We start from the raw sequence: 18111 nt of genomic DNA on the forward strand, positions 1-18111 counted from the left end.
TGTTAGTTGGAATCAGCTTTGGCAGACATGGTGAGCCTACTACTTGCTGTGGACTGGGCGGATGCTGGAAACTACTTCAACCAGCAGGTGTCAGTGAAGCACAGAAGTGCAAATGGAAAAGTGGCTCCATGGCATGTGTTGTGCCAGGAGGCCCGTGAGGATCGCTGAACCTGGACGACTTTTATTTTTACCCTGAGACTGGAGGAGTTAGATAAGAGAACGATTAATGATTACCATCTACTGGAAAACTCTACACTGCAAGAGAAGCACCATCTAGTAAATGAGAATTTAAAAGGCAAATGATGATGATGATGATTACTAGTAATAACAATAACAGGAGTTACTATTTGTTAAATACTTTGCAGACTAAAATATCACATTTTTTTCTGCTTACTTGTTGGTCAAATCACAATATAGATAGAACTCACCATAAAAACCTCTACATTACTTACAAATTTCCTTTAGTTAGCTACGCCAGTTTCACTGAACTGGGTGATCAAATTAGAAGGTGGTGTAGAACATTATTTGTCTGACATTCAAAGTGAAATTATTATGTATCCAATAAAAAGCCATTTCAAAGACATTCCTATGCTAATGTGTACATTCATGTTTAAAAAGATGTGAAATGTGTAGCAAAAAGATATGAAGCCTCAAAAGTAAAACAACAAGTTTTGCACTCGCACTTTGAAGGCCTTGAGGGTGGGGGAGTGGGCAACCTGCTGATTTCAGATCAAAATAAATCTTTATCCACAATCTACTTCTTCAGCAGAATTGTAGAGCTATTGTAGAGCTTTGTTTTAAGGTTATTTTAAGTCTGGCTGTAATCGGCAGGGCATTTCAACATTTTTTTTTTTTTTTTTTTTAAAGATCATGGACCATGATTGCAATTTAATAGATCGTGATATATTTTTGGCCAGATCGCCCACCACTACTTGAGGGATTAACTCAAAGTGCAAATAGGCTGAATGTTGCAAATAAGACAACTAAAGAAGACAAAAGAAAGACTGTTTCATTCCAAATCTCATGGAAATTAAGATTCATGAGAAGACAGGAGTGATTTAAAAAAAAAAAGCACCACAACCTGGCCATGGCAAGGCCACACCAGGTCAAATAAAACTCAATAGCACTGCTGCAGAAATACAACACATGGAACAGCAGATGTTTTCCTCCACTTCCAAACGAAAGCACCTGACACAACACAGATGTGCATTGATGGGAAGGCTGCTGCTCCGAGTACACAGGTTCACGTGGTTCAACCATCTTTGTCGTAACTGATAAACGCACTCTGAACGTGATAAGCATTGCTGAAACTAAGGGTAAACTGTAATATACGTGTACTAAGCTGTTGCTAATCCTTATTATTATTAACTACACTGTCACACAAGTGTTTTCGCTATAATCTGGACAGCCCTGTGAAGAGGCCTCAAGTGCTATAAGTAAATATGATTTACATTTTAATGTGAGGGGCTCCAGAAGGATCAGCCATTGCCAAGGACTGCAGGTTGTGGCACTGAAGGAGGAAACCCTCTATACCACTGCTCCCTGTCAGCGGATTACTGTAAAACAAGTTCTGCTCAGGGGGAAGGACGCTATCAGAGCCCCAGTCGGAGTCTGAATCCGAGCTACCGTTTCCAGATCCCTCAGTGGCTGTGGGTGGGTAGCTTAGCTGCTCGAGTTGCTCTACAAGGTCACTGAACTGCACAGCAGAGCTGCTCTCAGATCGCACTGAGTACGCTGGGAAGTTGACCATTGAGCTGGCCTCTGACTGGATGTCAGAGCCTGGCAGGCGAAGCGAGGAGGAGTCATTACCTCCATAACCCACTGACATGGACTCACCTGCAGAGCTGAGCCCCAGGTTGTCCAGAGAACTGCACTCGGAACGGTTGTTAACCAAGGAGCTGGTCTCAGAATGACCGACAATGTTATCAGGGAAGGGATTAGTATTCCCATTCAGGTCCTCGATGCCCACACTGAAGATCCTGTTTTTGCTGAGGTCAGATCCCTCAACATAATCAAACTGATCTACTTTATCATCAAGCCCAAAAGGGAAGGCCTCAGCCCCTCCACCGTAAAAGGAAATCTCAGTGGGATCGTCATCTATGAATTCCTCAGAGACATGCAGCGGCGAGCTGGACATCGAGAACATGGGATTCTGTTTTGTACGCAAAAGCTCTGCCTCAAAAGCCTCAGGTGTAAGAACTCCCTTCCTCTTCCCTCCAACCCCTGCCACTGAGCATCCGGTTCCCCTTCTCCCACCCTGCTCATTATCCTCATTGCCATTTTTGGAGGGCTGTGATCGAGAAGTGCCACTCTCTACACACACAAACAAGGGGCTGCAGTGTCCTGCCGCCTGATTACTAGGGGCACCTTGAAAAGCGTAGTGAGATGGGGAAGCAGCCTTGACAGGTTCTTCCTTCGGAGGGCTGGGGGGTCTGGTAGCTTGCAGAGGGGACTGAAGCTGGTGCTGGTGCTGGAGAGGCGCTGGAGACTGGCTCAGTGTGGGCAAAGGCTGCGGCTGAGATTGAAGCTCTGTTCGTGGGTGAATGCTGGAGGTGTGTGCTGGGTAGAAGGACACGGTAGCGGAGGAAGGAGAGCCTGGGGCCCTGAGACTGTCATTGAATGACAAATTCTGAAACAATGTAACACAGACAGGGCAAGACAAAGACAGGGTGGGAGGAGAAAGACAGTGGAAAGTAATAAAGAAGAGGAGACTTGTATTAGCTTATTCGTTATGACGTAACGTGGAATTTTTTTTGCAAAATCTGTTGCACAAATGCATCAACGCTGTAGTGCCACTGACCTGTTTAGGCACATCTGTGGCGAAGGAACGAGCTGACATTCGTATTTTACTGTTCCTCCTGAGCAAGAAATAATTTAATGGCAGGATTATTACCATGAAGGCAGTGCCAACACATTTCTCAGACAATACTTATGAAGGCAAACAACTTGTTTTTCCGATGAACGGTGTCATATGGAAACACTCGCACCTCTGGTATGGCGTCCTCTTTGCTCCGTTTTCCCTGACGTACTCAACAAGTTGCTTCTGGGTCCTTCCACTAACAGAAAGAGTTTTGAATTAAAGCACTAATAATGACTGAGGCATTGTGTTTTTTTTTTTTGTTTCTCAATGTTCCTTTAAATAAGTATTAAAGACGACACATCTCGTTTTTATGTCAGCATGAAATACCTGTATCGGAAGGAGGAGCCTCTGGTGAAGAGGATAGCTTTGGATTTGGGTTGCGGTTGGTCAAACAAACGAAAAAATGAGTGGTATTCCACACAGATCTTCCAAAAGATTTTACATTGGTCTCGACTGGCCATCATAAACTCGAGTGTGTCCTGATGAGGCCCCTAAAAAGTTGATGACATCACATAGCAAAACTGAGTTCCTGGTTTACAGTGGATGAGGAATGTGAGACATCCAACTTTGGCATGTTCTGAATTAAGACATCAATCCCTTCATTAACACTTACATGAACCTCTGGGTGGAGCTTGATCAGGAACCGTTTTCGTTTGAAGCTCAGTTTGCGAATTTTGGACCAATTGAAGGTATTTATTTTTGTGTTGCCCTGGAAGAAAAAGTAATGTTAAAAGAAGTAACCTATAGCTACATTTGTAGGAACAGAGAGTCATGTCCACAAAAGCAGCTGATATAAGAGCAGCAGTCACCTGAAAAACCTGAAGGCCCATATGAGAAACAGCTAGATTAATTTTGGTGCCTTCTCTGTCAGCTGCTGGGTGGAGGCGGACGCCGTACATCTCCAGTTTACGAGCAATCTCCAGGATTTGGAAATCTGATTCAGCTGGAGTTTGGCCCCTGGAGAAGACAAGAAAACACATCCAACACTTAGCAAGTGTGTGTCCTCTTCATTCAAGCGGCATTCACAATATAACTTAAAAGTTTTATTAACAACACACAGGTGTGTGTATACAGGTGTGATGAACTTTCAGAGTACAGTTCTACATTGGTTCAAAATCCGTCTCAAAAATAAAAACTGTTTTCTCTTATTTAACTATGAATCCAAGCTGAAAAACAAGACAGAGTTCCCCATGGCTCAGTCCTTGGATTTTTTTGTTTTTAACCTTTACATGGTTCTATTAGAGCAAACTATTAAAAACAAGGAAATAACCCATTACAGTTTTGGAGACAACACCCATTTAACTAAATGACTATACTCACACATACTTTCTCAGTAAGTGCACTAAGCAAATTGATGTTTGGATGCAAGAACTTCTATTAAAAAACAAAAACAAAAAACAAGGCAAAACTAACAAAAGGAAATAAATACAGCTCAGTACTCATCTCAACCCTTTGAAAATGTACCAAAGGAAAATCATAGTGTAATATGCCTTAAATCTAATACCATAGTGATTTTTTTGCCAGCCGCAACTGTGTTGCTTTAAGCCCATTTTAAGCGCATTATGTTTTTATGTTTTATGTTAAGTTTGCGATTGTTCGTATACAGCAAAAACAATTCCTCGTTTACGTGAATGCACTCATGCTCAGATTAGGAAGACCTGGTTTGAGTTATGAAGTTGATACCAGGTGTTGTGTTACCACTTTATGCGACTGTGGTTGTAGTTGTTAGGCTTAGTGATGCCAGATAACGATATTGTGGGTACAGTAAACTTGCCAGTGAATGAAGAAAAAACATGAATACGTCACACTAAAGCTCTGCACTTATTTCCAATGTGTCATAGAACAGAGTTTTAAATATCGTTGCACGCATAATCTTAAGCACCTTGTACTTATTTGAATTCACCTGTATTCATCTATAGATTGATTATCTTTTAGTAATGTTGATACAAAGAGTTTGATTTTGATTTTCCCATAGAGAGAGAGCAAAAATTGCAATAAAAACATGGTGGTTCTCAAACCAATAAGGTTAATGATAATTAACCAAGCTTTTGGTGCATAAAAGTATAGTGTTGGACCAATGTCCATTCTACAAGCTTCTTTTTAATTTACCACAAGAAATGTAACCAAAGATTGTATCATGACACGTATTTAGAGTAGTGTGTCCTTAAATCTTTTATAACTTCGAGGATTTGAGAGGCATTATCTAAAACCATGTGATTACAACCAAACAGCATGTTAGGAAGACATATCCATCCAATCATCGCCACATTCTAATTTTGTTCATCCGTTAAGCAGTGAAATCTCCTTAGGGCCCTCCCCTGCCCCAGTAGCCTTATGGCTAATAGACCAGCCAGAGAAGGGGATTAGGCCAGGGAACTCTCCGCTTGTGCTTCCACATTGGCAACCAAGGGAAGAGATTAGCAAAGGTCTTTAGAGCCGCCTAATACACTCGGTTGGCCATAGGATAGCACTGTGTTAAAAGAAGGCTGGTGGTGGGAAAAGTGCAGCGAGTAGTGGGAGACTCGGGGCTGTGAATCGGGCAAAGCCTCTCATTAAGGCTTTTTCACAAGAACAGTTATCTGAGTTCAATTACCTCATTATAGTTAATATTAAACATTTTTATTTAAAAATCACACTGAAGTAGGTGCACAGAGAAGGCACCTTGTTAAATTCCAAAAACTGATCCATGTGATGTCTTGGGATATGAATTTAAGACGGTATACAAAGGTTATAAGCAGCAACATGTAGTTGGGATTCAAAATTTATGGTTGTGCAACATTCAGCTAAAAACCTTCAGGAAAGAGTAGCTCTGATTTCTAGAAGATTCCAACCTTTTAAATTGTATAAATCTGCAAGACAAAACAATCATCCACATGTATCCATATAAACTCAACCTCCCAGCGAAGTGAAATTCATTTTCTATTTCTTGCAACGACATTTGTTGCCTAATGCCACAGCGAAGATCAACAGTGATACTGTTCTGGTGTGCTGTAGTGATGCTCTTCATTTGTTACTTACACTCCATTCTCAAAGGAGAGAACAATCACGCACAATATTATGGTCTTGTTTGTGAGCAACGCCAAGAGAGCAAAGTGATGAACCACATTTACTCTTTTCACTGAGAAGAAGTTGTCATTTGTGTACATGGACTTTAAAAACTAAAGCATGAAAATAATACAGTGATGATGAACTGTGCACAATGCAGTTGAACTGCCAGCAGCTGCGACAAAACAACCTGCTGGCAGCCTGGCACTCAGCTGCTCCGTTTTGTGGTAGGGATGGGAAACTGCAGCAGTACATTTGTACTTTATGGCATTTACAGAACTGTTTGAAGCACGTGGAGGAGGTGTTCATTTTGACATTGTTACAGAGGTCTGAGAAAGACAACTTCCGTCGTGTGTGACGTTTCGAATGCTCACACAAAGAAAGCCTGGCTAGGTCGAACTTGCTTTTGTAGTAGGACAGATCAGAGGAGGAAACTTACAGGTGCCTGCGGTGGAGCTCCATGATCCTCTCTTGTACCTTCTCTTGGTAAGGCAACAGCTTGTTCATCCTCAGGAATTCCCTGTCTGCTACATCATCATAGTCACCAATCTCCGCTGTGGTTCAAGGAAGAGAGAACCATTGTTTTTTCGTGGTACACCAAGGTAAACATCTATTAAACAAGGTCCAGTGTGTGCACTTTTGGTGTTGGTGTTTTTCCACTGATGAAAAACAATTTTATTTTTCCATGAGATTAGGATGATGTGTTTTACACTTCTGAATATATTACTTTCTAACAAGATTTACTCTTTGATTATATTTGATGATAAATGTTAGTTTCCATTTTTTTCTATGTACACCTAACTAAAAGAAATGCAGTCTGATGAGACAGTCCTGCAATAAAAACCAGCCTCTCATGAAGGTTATTCTGTTCAGTTTTTGTTCAAATGGTTTTCGAAAATTTTTGATCACCTTGAAGGCTGCAGGTTGTATGGTTGTTGAATTAGACTGCATTGCACTCACAGGTGTTGAGAAAAATGGCTTAATCTGACACAATACATTTATTACAGAATACTTTTTAAAATACCAGTTTAAACCTACACTGGACAAGGTGAGAAGCCAGTAGGGCTCCAGTATTTTCTGTGCAGATCAACCTGCCCTCCATCAGATCTTTCTTCATCTGCAGCGAGAATAAGTACCTGAAAAAAAAACAAAAAAACAGAAGAGGCTTAGTGCCCATCAATTTATGCCCACGATAAGTAAATAAAACAGAACTTATTGCAAATTCATAAAAGACACAAAAAGTATTTTATCAAAGCTAAACATCATGTGACGGCTCATCGCAAAATAGCCCCCTGAATTTCTACTGATTTATTAATGTAAACATACACAAGTCCAGATTTGTTTTATAAACCTTCCTCCGAAATTCCATCAAGATTTTCAGGAGGACAAAAAAAAATCATAATTATATGAGCTTCTGAAAAGGGAAAGTAAAATATGTGTGGGATTTAAAGCATGAGATAAAAGTACTGGTAATACCCAGTAGGAAATTACAGTGACTGACCTTGTGTACTCCTGCAGCTGACCAGGGTCTGGAGGAAAGAATTTCACTGACAGTCTAAATAGTGTATTTGCCGGTCCTGAAAAACATGAAAGCAGATCATCAGTGCATAAACACACACACCGTCATTAGGTGCCAATATTGAGCCAATATTTCAGCTCACTTACTTCTGACTTGTTTTGCAATGGGCTTTGTGGGTTCGAGCCAAACCTGAAGAGAAAGAAATAGTATCATCTTCACAATATTAACAATATGAGATTATTTATAACAAAACTGACAGATGGTGACAGCTCTGCCTTAAACGCCTCCCTTGCTACAGAGCGATTGTATGTTGCGTCATAGACGTAGGTGATGGTACAGCGATGTAGCAATGTTGTGGGGAAATACTGGCTTCATTGTCTGTGGAGGAGCCTGTTTGCCATGTTACATCTGGGCCTGATTGAGGGAGGAATGTGTACGATCCAGACAGACAGATTGAGAAATAGGCATCAACTGACATTTGTCTGAATCTTCCGCTCAGTTCATAGCTTAATATGTACTTATGCATGTGCTACGACATCAAAATAAATTCAGGTACAATACAGTTTCTAATGCATCTGATTCATACACAATTAGAGCCACTACTATGATTTACTGATCGACAGAAAATTAATCAGCAACTATTTTGATTATAAATTTCTCCAAGTAATTTTACAGAGCAAAAATGCCAAGCATTAGATGGTTCCGGCTTCTCAGATGTGAGGATTTGCCCTTTGCTAATTGATAGAATGCTGTACAGTATTTGGGTTTTGAACTGTTGAGTCAAGACGTCAGCCTAAGCTCAGCAAATTACTGGCTTTTTCAGTATTTTCTGAATGAAACAACCGTGAAAAAAAAAAATGTTGAATGCTGAATTTTTCTTATGAAGCTACAGCTGCCTGAACAATGGATAGTTAAGTTCAAATGTTATTTAGTTCACTTTGCTGACATTCATATCAGGCCTAAACACTCTACGTTAGTCCAAGCATAACATGTGTTTCCAAAACATGCCATAGTGTGTATTCTTTACCCCATTGAAAAGTTCATGACTTAAACTGCTTTCATAAAAATCAGCAAAGCACGCAACTTCAAAACATTCAGTCTGTTAATAGAAAGTGGCTCAGCAGCAAAGCTACAGTGGTGAAGGAACCAGGACACTCACTAGTATTTAAAACTAACATGAGAAGAGTTGCATGTCGCTGAATGTTTTACTTTAGGCTTGTGACTTCATAAGCCGAACTGAGCATCAGATGACACGCCTGATGTTAGCCGTTACTTCCAGACACCTCTACCTGCTAGTGATGACGGTTTCACAGTAAAGTGAAAAGAAAGGGCAGTACTTTGGACTAACTCTACTCTCATGTGTGGCAAAGGGACGAGTAAAGAAAAACAAAGCTGCTGAAGTTGAAACAATTTGACCTTTGACCTACATTGTCATTTACCTTTTTGGTTAGAGGCATTTTGTTTTCTATATCGGCAGCTGCTGCCAGCCTGATCTTTAAACAGTTTTTGACTTGGGTGAAGTATTCTTTAGAACCAACACTGCAGAACAACAAGTGTACTGTATACAGTATATGCAGTATGGCTTTTCAATAGTGAACACTGGCTCCATTCTCTCTGAAGAAGTGTATGTTTCACATCTCTTTTCTGTTGCTTTACAAAAAAAAAAAAACTTGTAGGTGGTCCTGAACTCCACTTCTGGAAGAATAAAACAATGGAAAGTCTGACACTTGTGTATGGGCACTTGTGGCAGACAAGTTAAAAATATTCTCCAATTGCTTAAGTCCAGTAAAAACAATCCCACATAACTCCTGCAGAAAGCTAAAGACAAGGAATGTGACTGGTTGAGAAGTGACTGAGGAGCTCATCGTGTAGCCTGAAACACGTCATGCTGTCACCAAGCAGTGACCTTTGAAACGCTGCGTGCCTTTGCTGGTCAGCACCTAATTGACGTGTATAAACAATTTGCGGGTCAGTTCCTGGATATTCATAGTGTCTCTTTTAAACAGGAAACTAAAGACATGGTTGTTGGTGTACGTACCCAGTTCATCTGCATGTTCTGAAACTCGAGGCCAAAGTAATCGCTTTCTATGAGGTTGCCTCTCCGGAAAACCTCAGAGAGGAGGGTCTGTCCAAGAGCTTTTGGCTGAAAGAAGAAAAAAAAAAGAAAAAGAAAAAAAAAAGGAATTATTATTTTCATCAGTAGGTCAACATAAAAGTCCACTGAGGACACATCTTACAGGCTCAACAGGAAAGAGAAACTTGTCTGGATTAAAACTAGTTGGAAGAACAACATTGCTGATTAAGAACATAACATATGACTATTAAAAACTCATTTTTGCTGAGGTGACGAAGGCCATGTCTGTGTTCAAAGCACGGAATAAATGCTGTCTGTGTGGTGTAGAAAATATTTGGCATCTGTAAATGATCCACTTCGTTGTGTGTTTTATGTTCGCCTATGTTCCATCTGTCAATTCAAATGGTTTCCTCAACTTGGATGAGCAAGTAAGCTGCAAAAAATGTGTCCTACTGCACACTATCAGGCTCCGGACAGGGTGCAGCAAGAAAACTTACAAGCAGGAAATCTGCCGAAGTTTACCTTCTCAACGCTGTGGGGTTTGTTTTCACTAAACGAAGAACTAATTACTATGTACTAAGAACACACTGCACTTGAGGTTTGGAATCCTAGCCTGTGACTTTTTGAGAAAATTATAGCCTGAGACATCTGGTTGTAATGTAAAATAGTATTTTTAAAAGCCTTATAAAAAGAACTGCTTTGCATTGGCTAAAGTAAAGCGTTACAACTGAGAGAGATTTACTGTAGTTAGACTTTTCATTACTTTGATACAATCATATGGTCTACATTCACAAAATCTATAAATTGCAGGTGAAACCTACTAACACAACATCCATAAATTTAGGAATTTGTTGTAAAATGCTCTTTTTCCGTGCATTTACAGTGTCCGATTACAGCTGATCTCAACCAGAGAGAAAAAAAAAAAAACCCCGGTGTGTTAAAATACTTTGTCTGGGTTGCCTTTGAGTGCGGCCCAAACATACTACGCAGGCAGCATCAGTGAGTATTCAAAATGCATCGGGGGGCCAAATGTGAGAAACACTGAGGTATTCTGTCTCTGTTTGGTTGGTTCACAGGGGTTCATTCCATGCCAATTCAACAAAAAGTCGATGTACATACATACTGAGCCCTGAGCAGACTGAACCAATGTCCAAAGTGCTTTGCAAACAAAGTTATGAGAGCAAAACCAAATCTTCCTTGTGCATTTTGACAATATTTCCATATAATAATCCTTATTCTTCCCTTTTAAGGTTTAGAGTTTTCACCTCTTTTGGGATATAATTTAGGGTAAAGCCAGGATAAATGTAGTCTAAACAGTTGGTAAATAGCAATGCCAGTGTGAAACACGTATGAGCCCAATCACTACTGTGACAAATATTCATCTCTTCTCCATTTTAAAATGCTTCTTCACCAAGCTGGGAGAAATAGGGCAGCTGGTTTGACAAGAAAACCAGAACTGATGGCAATAAACGCCTAACAGATTTTCTTGCTCAGTGTAGTAGCCATGAGCAAGCTACTCTGTTGTGTTGACTGTGGTGTGCTTTCAGAAGCCTCTCCTTTGTGTTACTCATTAACCCTCTGCAGGAATGCCATGCTGCATTCACAGCACTCTGGTCTCAAGGGAGAGTAAAATCCTGCTCTGGGACATTCGGCTTTATCTTGCACAATCTGAGAGGGAGGATGACATTTTCACATTAATCTATATGCCACTGCACAGCTGGCAAATATGGCATGGTACTAGGACTGCAAATCACCTTCACGTCCTCCTGCATCAATACACAAAAAGTATGCAGTACAGCGAATACACGTAATTATGCGCCGCATTTACCTCATTTCACATCCAAAATAACTACATGGAATTTTGCTACAATGCAGACCTGTGCAGATTATTTTCCTTCAAATAACTTCCTCTTACTGCTGACCAAGTTTATCTGCATGTGCAATCACATAGTGTATACACTGTGGCCATATAATCATTATACCACTGCAGAAATGCCAACCCTTTGGATATGCTTGGCATTTCTGAATTTAAGGACAGCAACAAAAAGTGAGAAGGGGGAGAAATAATGGCACGTGACAGATCCTAACATTAGTGGATCTGATTCAATTCAATTCCGAGTCCAATAATAGACAGACTGGCATAAATGAACCAACAAGAATTTTGGCAAATGTTTGAAATGATTTATTAAACAAACAAACCAAGCATTTCCTGCCTCTGTTTTACATTATCGTAAACTGGTTTTGGACTCAGACAATACAAGCACCTTCATGACGGTAACCAGGGCTCTGGGAAATTGTAGAAGTATTTTTGACAGTTCTGACATTTTATCAATTAAAGATTACAGTGCACTAATACTAATCTAAAAAAAAATACTACTAGATGTTGATTTAAAAAAATATTGTGGCATTTCATTATTCTCCAACCAACTCAGTCCTGACTTGCCATTGCCAGTTTAAAAGCACTGCCCCTGAGATGGAGTGAGGCCAAAGCAAATCCAATGATGTCTCACCCACCATGGCCAACCCATGACTAATAAGTGTGTGTTGCAAGACTCAACTCAATCATCCTTTTTGATAATAAAATTATTTAATTATTTTAATTTAATTACAAATTAATTATTAAAATTATTAAATTAAGATGAGGAGAAAAACTAAATTTAACTTCTTTATTTTGAATTTACCACCTTACTTTGAATTTAACCATCTTTAACATTAGGTGCAGAATCTGTTTCATTAGTGGAATTAAGGCTGTAAGGACTTCAAGATATCATTGCTACTAATAAAACCAAATAAACTCGTGGATGATTATGAAACTACCAAATGCCAACACTATTCACTGATAGCTCAGTGCAGGCAGTGGCCACAACAGTGCAGCTGAGTCTAGTGGCTTTGATTTTGATTCACTCCTAACAAACAAACAAACAAACAAATATATTTAAAAAACTGCTATACTGGTGAGCTAGCTACACACAGCCAGATCTCCACACTCTCCCCTGTTGCTCTTTCTACTGCTGCTCTCTATGGTGCACACTCTATTATCGAGGGATATGATAGGCTGTTTATGAGCCAGGACCTTTTTGTTATCTGCTTTCCTTCCTGTTTAAGTGAAACTCAAACTTTACACTTATAGATGTAGTGTTTATCCTTGATACACACCACCACCATTTCATTACCAAGGCATGCATATAGTAAAGGGCCACATGACGTGCAAATAAACGTGTCACAAATCAGTGGACTTCTTCCTAAAAGCCCGCCTGGCATTTTGAGCTTAGGCAGCCTGTGATGTGACAGTGAGATCACATGCAGTTTGTTCACACCCAACTTGTGGTGTGGACCACAGTCTCATCTCTGAGCTCTAACATTAAAGGCAGGTCAGTGGGTCACCCAATCAAGCAGCAGAGAGCAGCAGGGATTATGACAAACAGATGTTTCTCAGAACACAAATCTTCTACTGTGTGTGTGTGTGTGTGTGTGTGGCAATACAAATGCCATGAAAAGCCTCCAGCTACAAAGGAGGACCGCCTTTCTCGTGCACAGAGAACAAAAAAGAAACGCAGGTAACCCAAATATCACCCAGCCTAACTCACGTCCAGGACTTGGGTGTACCTTGCGTCACAGGTTGTATGACAGGTTAAGCACTATCAGTGAATGACAGGGTGTTCTAGTAGAACCTTCTACTGAGAGCAGGGGTGTGTTGGGGCTTGTATCTGGGACAGTGGGATGTTCATTGTTAAGATCTAGCCACCAGAAGGTTTCTGGATGACGCACGTTTTTAAAACGCAGAACACCACTGGCCACTTTCACAAGTTTGAGGAGAGATTTCAAATGTAAACAGGTTCTTCAGGACACGCACGTGGGGCAGCTGGCCAGAGCGTTTGTTGGCAGATAAACCCGACACAGTGGTAATCAGGTAACGAGGTGTTTCAGTGTGCCTTCTGCTCAGGTCACCTGTGTCACCTAGATACTTTCCAAACCAACCTAGACCTGAAAAACACAGGAAAAAACCTGAGCTAGGTGGGACCTCACAGAGTGGCAGCCAATTACACCAACGGCTAAATATCTCGACAGTAACAACAAGAGAGAAGATGAGATCAGTACTGTGCAGAGCAGGAGTCTTTGTAGGCACAGCCATGAGCTTAGCTACTTCAGTACACAGTGGGACAGTGTGAGCACTTTGTAGAGATGAGAGGCGAGTGCTCAGCTGTAGTGGTCGTAATGAAAGCAAGAGTACTCCTTTTTCTGAGCGTGCACACAAAACACAAGCCCAATTCAGCTCCATTACCCAGATAATTACACAGTCATGGTAATACTAGTCTGATATAACCATCTCAAAATATTACAAATTGCTCAAGAGAACAGTTAAAAGACTGTGAAACACCATTATGTTTCACACAAAACAATGCACAAACACAATGCCAATTGAGTTACTTTTACTCTGCCAAAAATCAAAAAGTGATTTCAGCAGGACTTCACTCCTGAGTGGGCCCCCTCCCCCACCACCAAGGCTCAAACTTTGTACTGGCCATGACTGCTCCCTCTGAAATGCTCTTTTAACACCAGAGGCTGCCCCCTTTGCCCCCCACCCCCACCCACTTGGTTGTCAACCTTGCTATTTATGTGCTTGTTTGCTAACACTAAAGCAAAGGCTGCCCGGATTCCCTCCCACCGATGCCCTGACTGTACTGCATTTTCACACAGCTAGGCTCCACATCCCACCCTCGGCCTTTTTGCGAGTTTTGAGCTGGAAGTTAAGGCCAGAAGAGGGGCTGGCTGAGCAGGATAAAAGAAGCCTGTGTTTCCTTGCCCTGTCGGCCCTGCCTCCCTGTCCAGAAACCACAAGGCTGAGCTTTCTCCTGTGCTGGCTGTGGGAGGGGCCTGTGGACAAGAGCCATGCAAGCAAATGTCTGCTGATGATGACCATGCAAGGTACCTGAAGCAGATGAAGGCCACAGATCAAAGCATGGATGCTCTCATTTAATTTGTCTATTGTAGTTCTAGACTAAAAACATTATGTGACCATAAATAAATGTGCTCTATCACATCATATGTTCCTCTTGATTATCCAAAGATGAATTTTCAGTTGTAAACTATAAAGCATGACAAAGCCAGGAGCCCTACTTGGGTATAAGAGAGCCACACATTTTGGATGGAAGTGTATTTATGCTTCACTGAACAGTACACGGTGACTGATCATAAAGACTTTACACAGATGTATGTGGTATTTGAACAGCTGAGCAACCAAAATGCCACAATGAGGGGATGCAGTTGCTTGAAGGCCACAACCATTTCAATCATTTCAATGCTGTATCTATTTTTGCATATAATATACATGAGGAAAAACTACAATTACAACATAAGAGAAGCTTCGCTACTTCAGTCAATTTTATTTTAAGTAACTGTGGTCATATAGACATAAAACTAATAACAATATAGCACACTGGCAGTCATGTACTGGATGTATAGCTCCGCAGCCATTCTGTACATAGTCATGAGTACTATCCTCCCACCAGCCCGCGCCTCCTCTGTATGAATGAGCAGAAATATGAAGCGATGTTGGGCAGTGGTGAACAACAGATCCTCTCAGAGGCCATCTTGTTCTGTAGTCTGCTTGACAACAAGATTGCTGTCATTCCCCTTTTGCAGCCATGTATTTCTGTCTGCCACCTCCTATCAGCACCATGTCCACAGCATACTTTGAACTCTCTGGGTCACGTTCAGTTCAATATTTAAGGGTGAATATTCTCCAAAAACTGACAAAAAACCCCCCGAAAGTTTATTTTCCTCCTGACTGAGCAGCACAGGGAGCCACTTCCACAAATTAAACTTGGGTCTGTCATATTACATTAGCTTAAGACTTTGAGACAACATATGGTGCATAAGATTATGAAATGTCTGTCTCAGCAGTGCCCCCACTCTACATCTGCCAGAACCGTTACTATTGTGACTACATGCGGATTCAGGGCAGAGTGGTTTCAAAAGTAAAATGTACTAAGCTATTCTAAAGGAATTAGGAGCCCATAAATCCAGTTGTACTACACTGCAGATTAAAACTCCTCTACTGATCGATAAGTCATTGACTTGATTGTTTATTCATTGTGGATACTCCACTTTGACATTTCTCTCACTGCAGAATAGGCAGGAAACATGCTCTGATATAGTGGCTTCCTTATTGCTTCCTATTTGCCTTCTGAATGGCTCCAGCAGCATGTTGGAAAGTAAACATGGGAAAGCACTGTGACACAATGGATCTAAAAAGTTTGCGCAAACCAAGAGTCACGCCAAACTTTAGAAAGGGATTAACCTCTCCATAAAGTAATTCAAACGATAAGAAGAAACAACCGCTATCATTCCCGGATAGTTTCACTCATGATAAATTGGAGGTCATGATTTCAGCTTCAGTATAATTTGTCTAGCATGTTAGCTGTTGCATAACTTTAGGCTTGATAATTTATTTTTTAAGTCACTTTGATGATGTGAACTGAATTTCATTAGAAGCTGACAACACCAAAATGTATCAGCCGTAGTTTCTATGACTGACTGAAAAAATCTTGGAAACCTTGTCATCTAACAATTTTATCACCCTTTAAGTAAGAAAGTAAAAATTTAAAAATGTAAAGCCTGGTGTTGATCACTACAAAGCAAAACCCATCAAAGCAAGAATAGGCCTACTGTAATTTGCATATTCCAAAATACCCGGCATTGCCGAATACACAGGTTGATTGTTCAAAGTGAACAATTTCTGTTTCCATTAAAATGCACACTTATAAAATAACTCAGTTTAATTAAAGTGTAACCTTGAGTCAAGGTTGATCAAGACTCAGAAACACAAAAGAAAACTACACCTACGGAGCAGAAATCACAGCTAAGACAGTAAAAAGTGCCCTGGTGAGTTATACTAGGATGCCCAAATAAGAAGCCTTAAGGAGGAAGGGATTTCAGCACCAAAGCCAGATAGCAGCTGTCACAAACCCAATCCACACGCAACCAGGGTATAACCATGACTCATAGCTAAGATGTGGCCTGCTGTGTAACAAACTGTCATCTTATCACAAGGTGAATAAAAGAGGGATGGAAGAAACACAAAGAGCAACAGTTGAGGTGAAACTTACGTCTATATCAAAGAACTCCTGAGAGTCGTCCAGCCCCTGCACACGGATCTGCAGTCCTCGCCCATGGCAGTTACTCCCACTGATCATGTTGCCACTGAGACTCTGGCCTGGCTCCAAAGTGCTGATACCAGCATTGAACTGGGCTCCCAGCCTTGTGCCAGGGGTCTGCAGGACCCGGTATGAACCCTCAATCTCTCCCATTACTGCTCTGAGCAGCTGCCCCACCTCCCTCCTGCAAAAGTAAGGAAATTATCACAGAAATCATTATCAAAGTTGGGAAAAATACAAAATGATGAAAGATTTGTGGTTAAAATATTGTACTGCTTTGATCTGGAGTGAGTAAATCTGTCATTAGGCTTTTGAGTGTTGTGGGTTGACTTCAGGTGGCGGCTGGTTTTACATAGTTAGTGCATGTTTCATTCTAAAAACTTGTCTGGCTGTCTGAAACCTTTTTTTGCGGACACGAGGCTCATTCATCATACGTGTAACACCCGCATTTGACATATCTGAGACCAATGGCTAACATTCATCTAAACATGAGTTATCTGTGCGGCATTCAATAAGACTGTGGGTTGAAGCCGATTAGAGAAGACGACCTAAAAGTACAAAAAGAAACGACGCTGTGCCGATTTAGCGTTTAAGCCTAGACTGCATGTGGGCCTAAGTGGGTCACCAACACATGAATGATAGATTTACCAAATTTTTAAAGCGAGAAAAAACAATGTAACGACATTCACGCACTACACAAAACTCAAAAAAATGTCTAAGCTAAGATTTATTTTTGAGAAAGGGAGCTCAGGGGACAGTACTTTACCGACGAGAAGTGAACCGAATTATTAAAGATTTAACCCGAGCTTTCTCTTCGAAAAAGTCGACATACAAGACTATCTTAATATGCCCATGAAGAGATATAAAACTTACCGGTTTTCCCGTATCGAAACTAAACGCTAAAAGTTTGTTACACCGACAGGGATTCGACTCCAGTCCATGGTCGTCGTCGTCTTCCAACGGAGTGCGTGCGCACTCAGACTAGTTTGTCATTGGCTAAAGCAGTCCCATTTGTCCTGCCATTGGTTCACATGTGGCTCAGGCTTGTAGGCTGAGAAGGAAGATTTACCTTCCTTGGCTTTAAATAGCTTTGATGGATGGAGAGTAAACTGGTCCGCCTGAAAAATTACATGTTTTGGATTTTTAATAAGGCCTCTTGGAAGTTTAAAAAAAGTGCATGGTGTGCGTGTGTTTGATCCACAGGCTGATGGTTGTCAAACCCCCGAGGAAATAAAGTGATTGTTTATCTCATTGCTATATTTGATGACCCTCAACGCGAAAGTTGAGCTAAAGTTTGACGCGTAGTTAAAATGAAAGAGATGTGGCTTTCCTGTGTAAGCTTAAAATAACACACCTTCGGTAACGTGGTTAACACATTCCTCTGAACACACTGGATATTAAAGTGTATGTGTGTAGGCGCACGTTTGACACTAAGACAAAAAAGAAAAAGCATCAG

The 18111-nt window shown here is 40.9% G+C and overlaps 1 protein-coding gene across 5 annotated transcripts in view; it reads right to left on the reverse strand.

Annotated features, from left to right (window-relative positions):
• The window catches only part of farp2 (FERM, RhoGEF and pleckstrin domain protein 2), a 29731-nt gene extending 12033 nt beyond the window's left edge, over positions 1-17698 (reverse strand). For 2 of the 5 annotated variants that reach the window (XR_006843573.1, XM_046391396.1), the window contains exons 1-13: positions 17529-17697; positions 16608-16839; positions 9463-9567; positions 7571-7613; positions 7407-7482; positions 6944-7041; positions 6345-6459; positions 3670-3817; positions 3474-3569; positions 3188-3351; positions 2988-3056; positions 2801-2858; positions 2368-2629 (exon numbers count right to left, since the gene is read on the reverse strand). Coding sequence is in view for 3 of the 5 variants with exons in the window: in XM_046391396.1 (XP_046247352.1) it covers positions 2368-2629; positions 2801-2858; positions 2988-3056; positions 3188-3351; positions 3474-3569; positions 3670-3817; positions 6345-6459; positions 6944-7041; positions 7407-7482; positions 7571-7613; positions 9463-9567; positions 16608-16808 (1435 nt within the window). In the remaining 2 variants the exon portion in view is untranslated. Of the gene's footprint in view, positions 1-2367; positions 2630-2800; positions 2859-2987; positions 3057-3187; positions 3352-3473; positions 3570-3669; positions 3818-6344; positions 6460-6943; positions 7042-7406; positions 7483-7570; positions 7614-9462; positions 9568-16607; positions 16840-17528 lie in introns of all 5 variants that reach the window. The other 3 variants (XM_046391397.1, XM_046391395.1, XR_006843572.1) reach the window with 2 other exon arrangements.
• Between the last annotated feature and the right edge of the window lie 413 nt (positions 17699-18111).

The sequence above is a fragment of the Scatophagus argus genome, chromosome 6, assembly GCF_020382885.2.
Source record: "Scatophagus argus isolate fScaArg1 chromosome 6, fScaArg1.pri, whole genome shotgun sequence".
NCBI classification, from domain to species: Eukaryota; Metazoa; Chordata; class Actinopteri; family Scatophagidae; genus Scatophagus; species Scatophagus argus.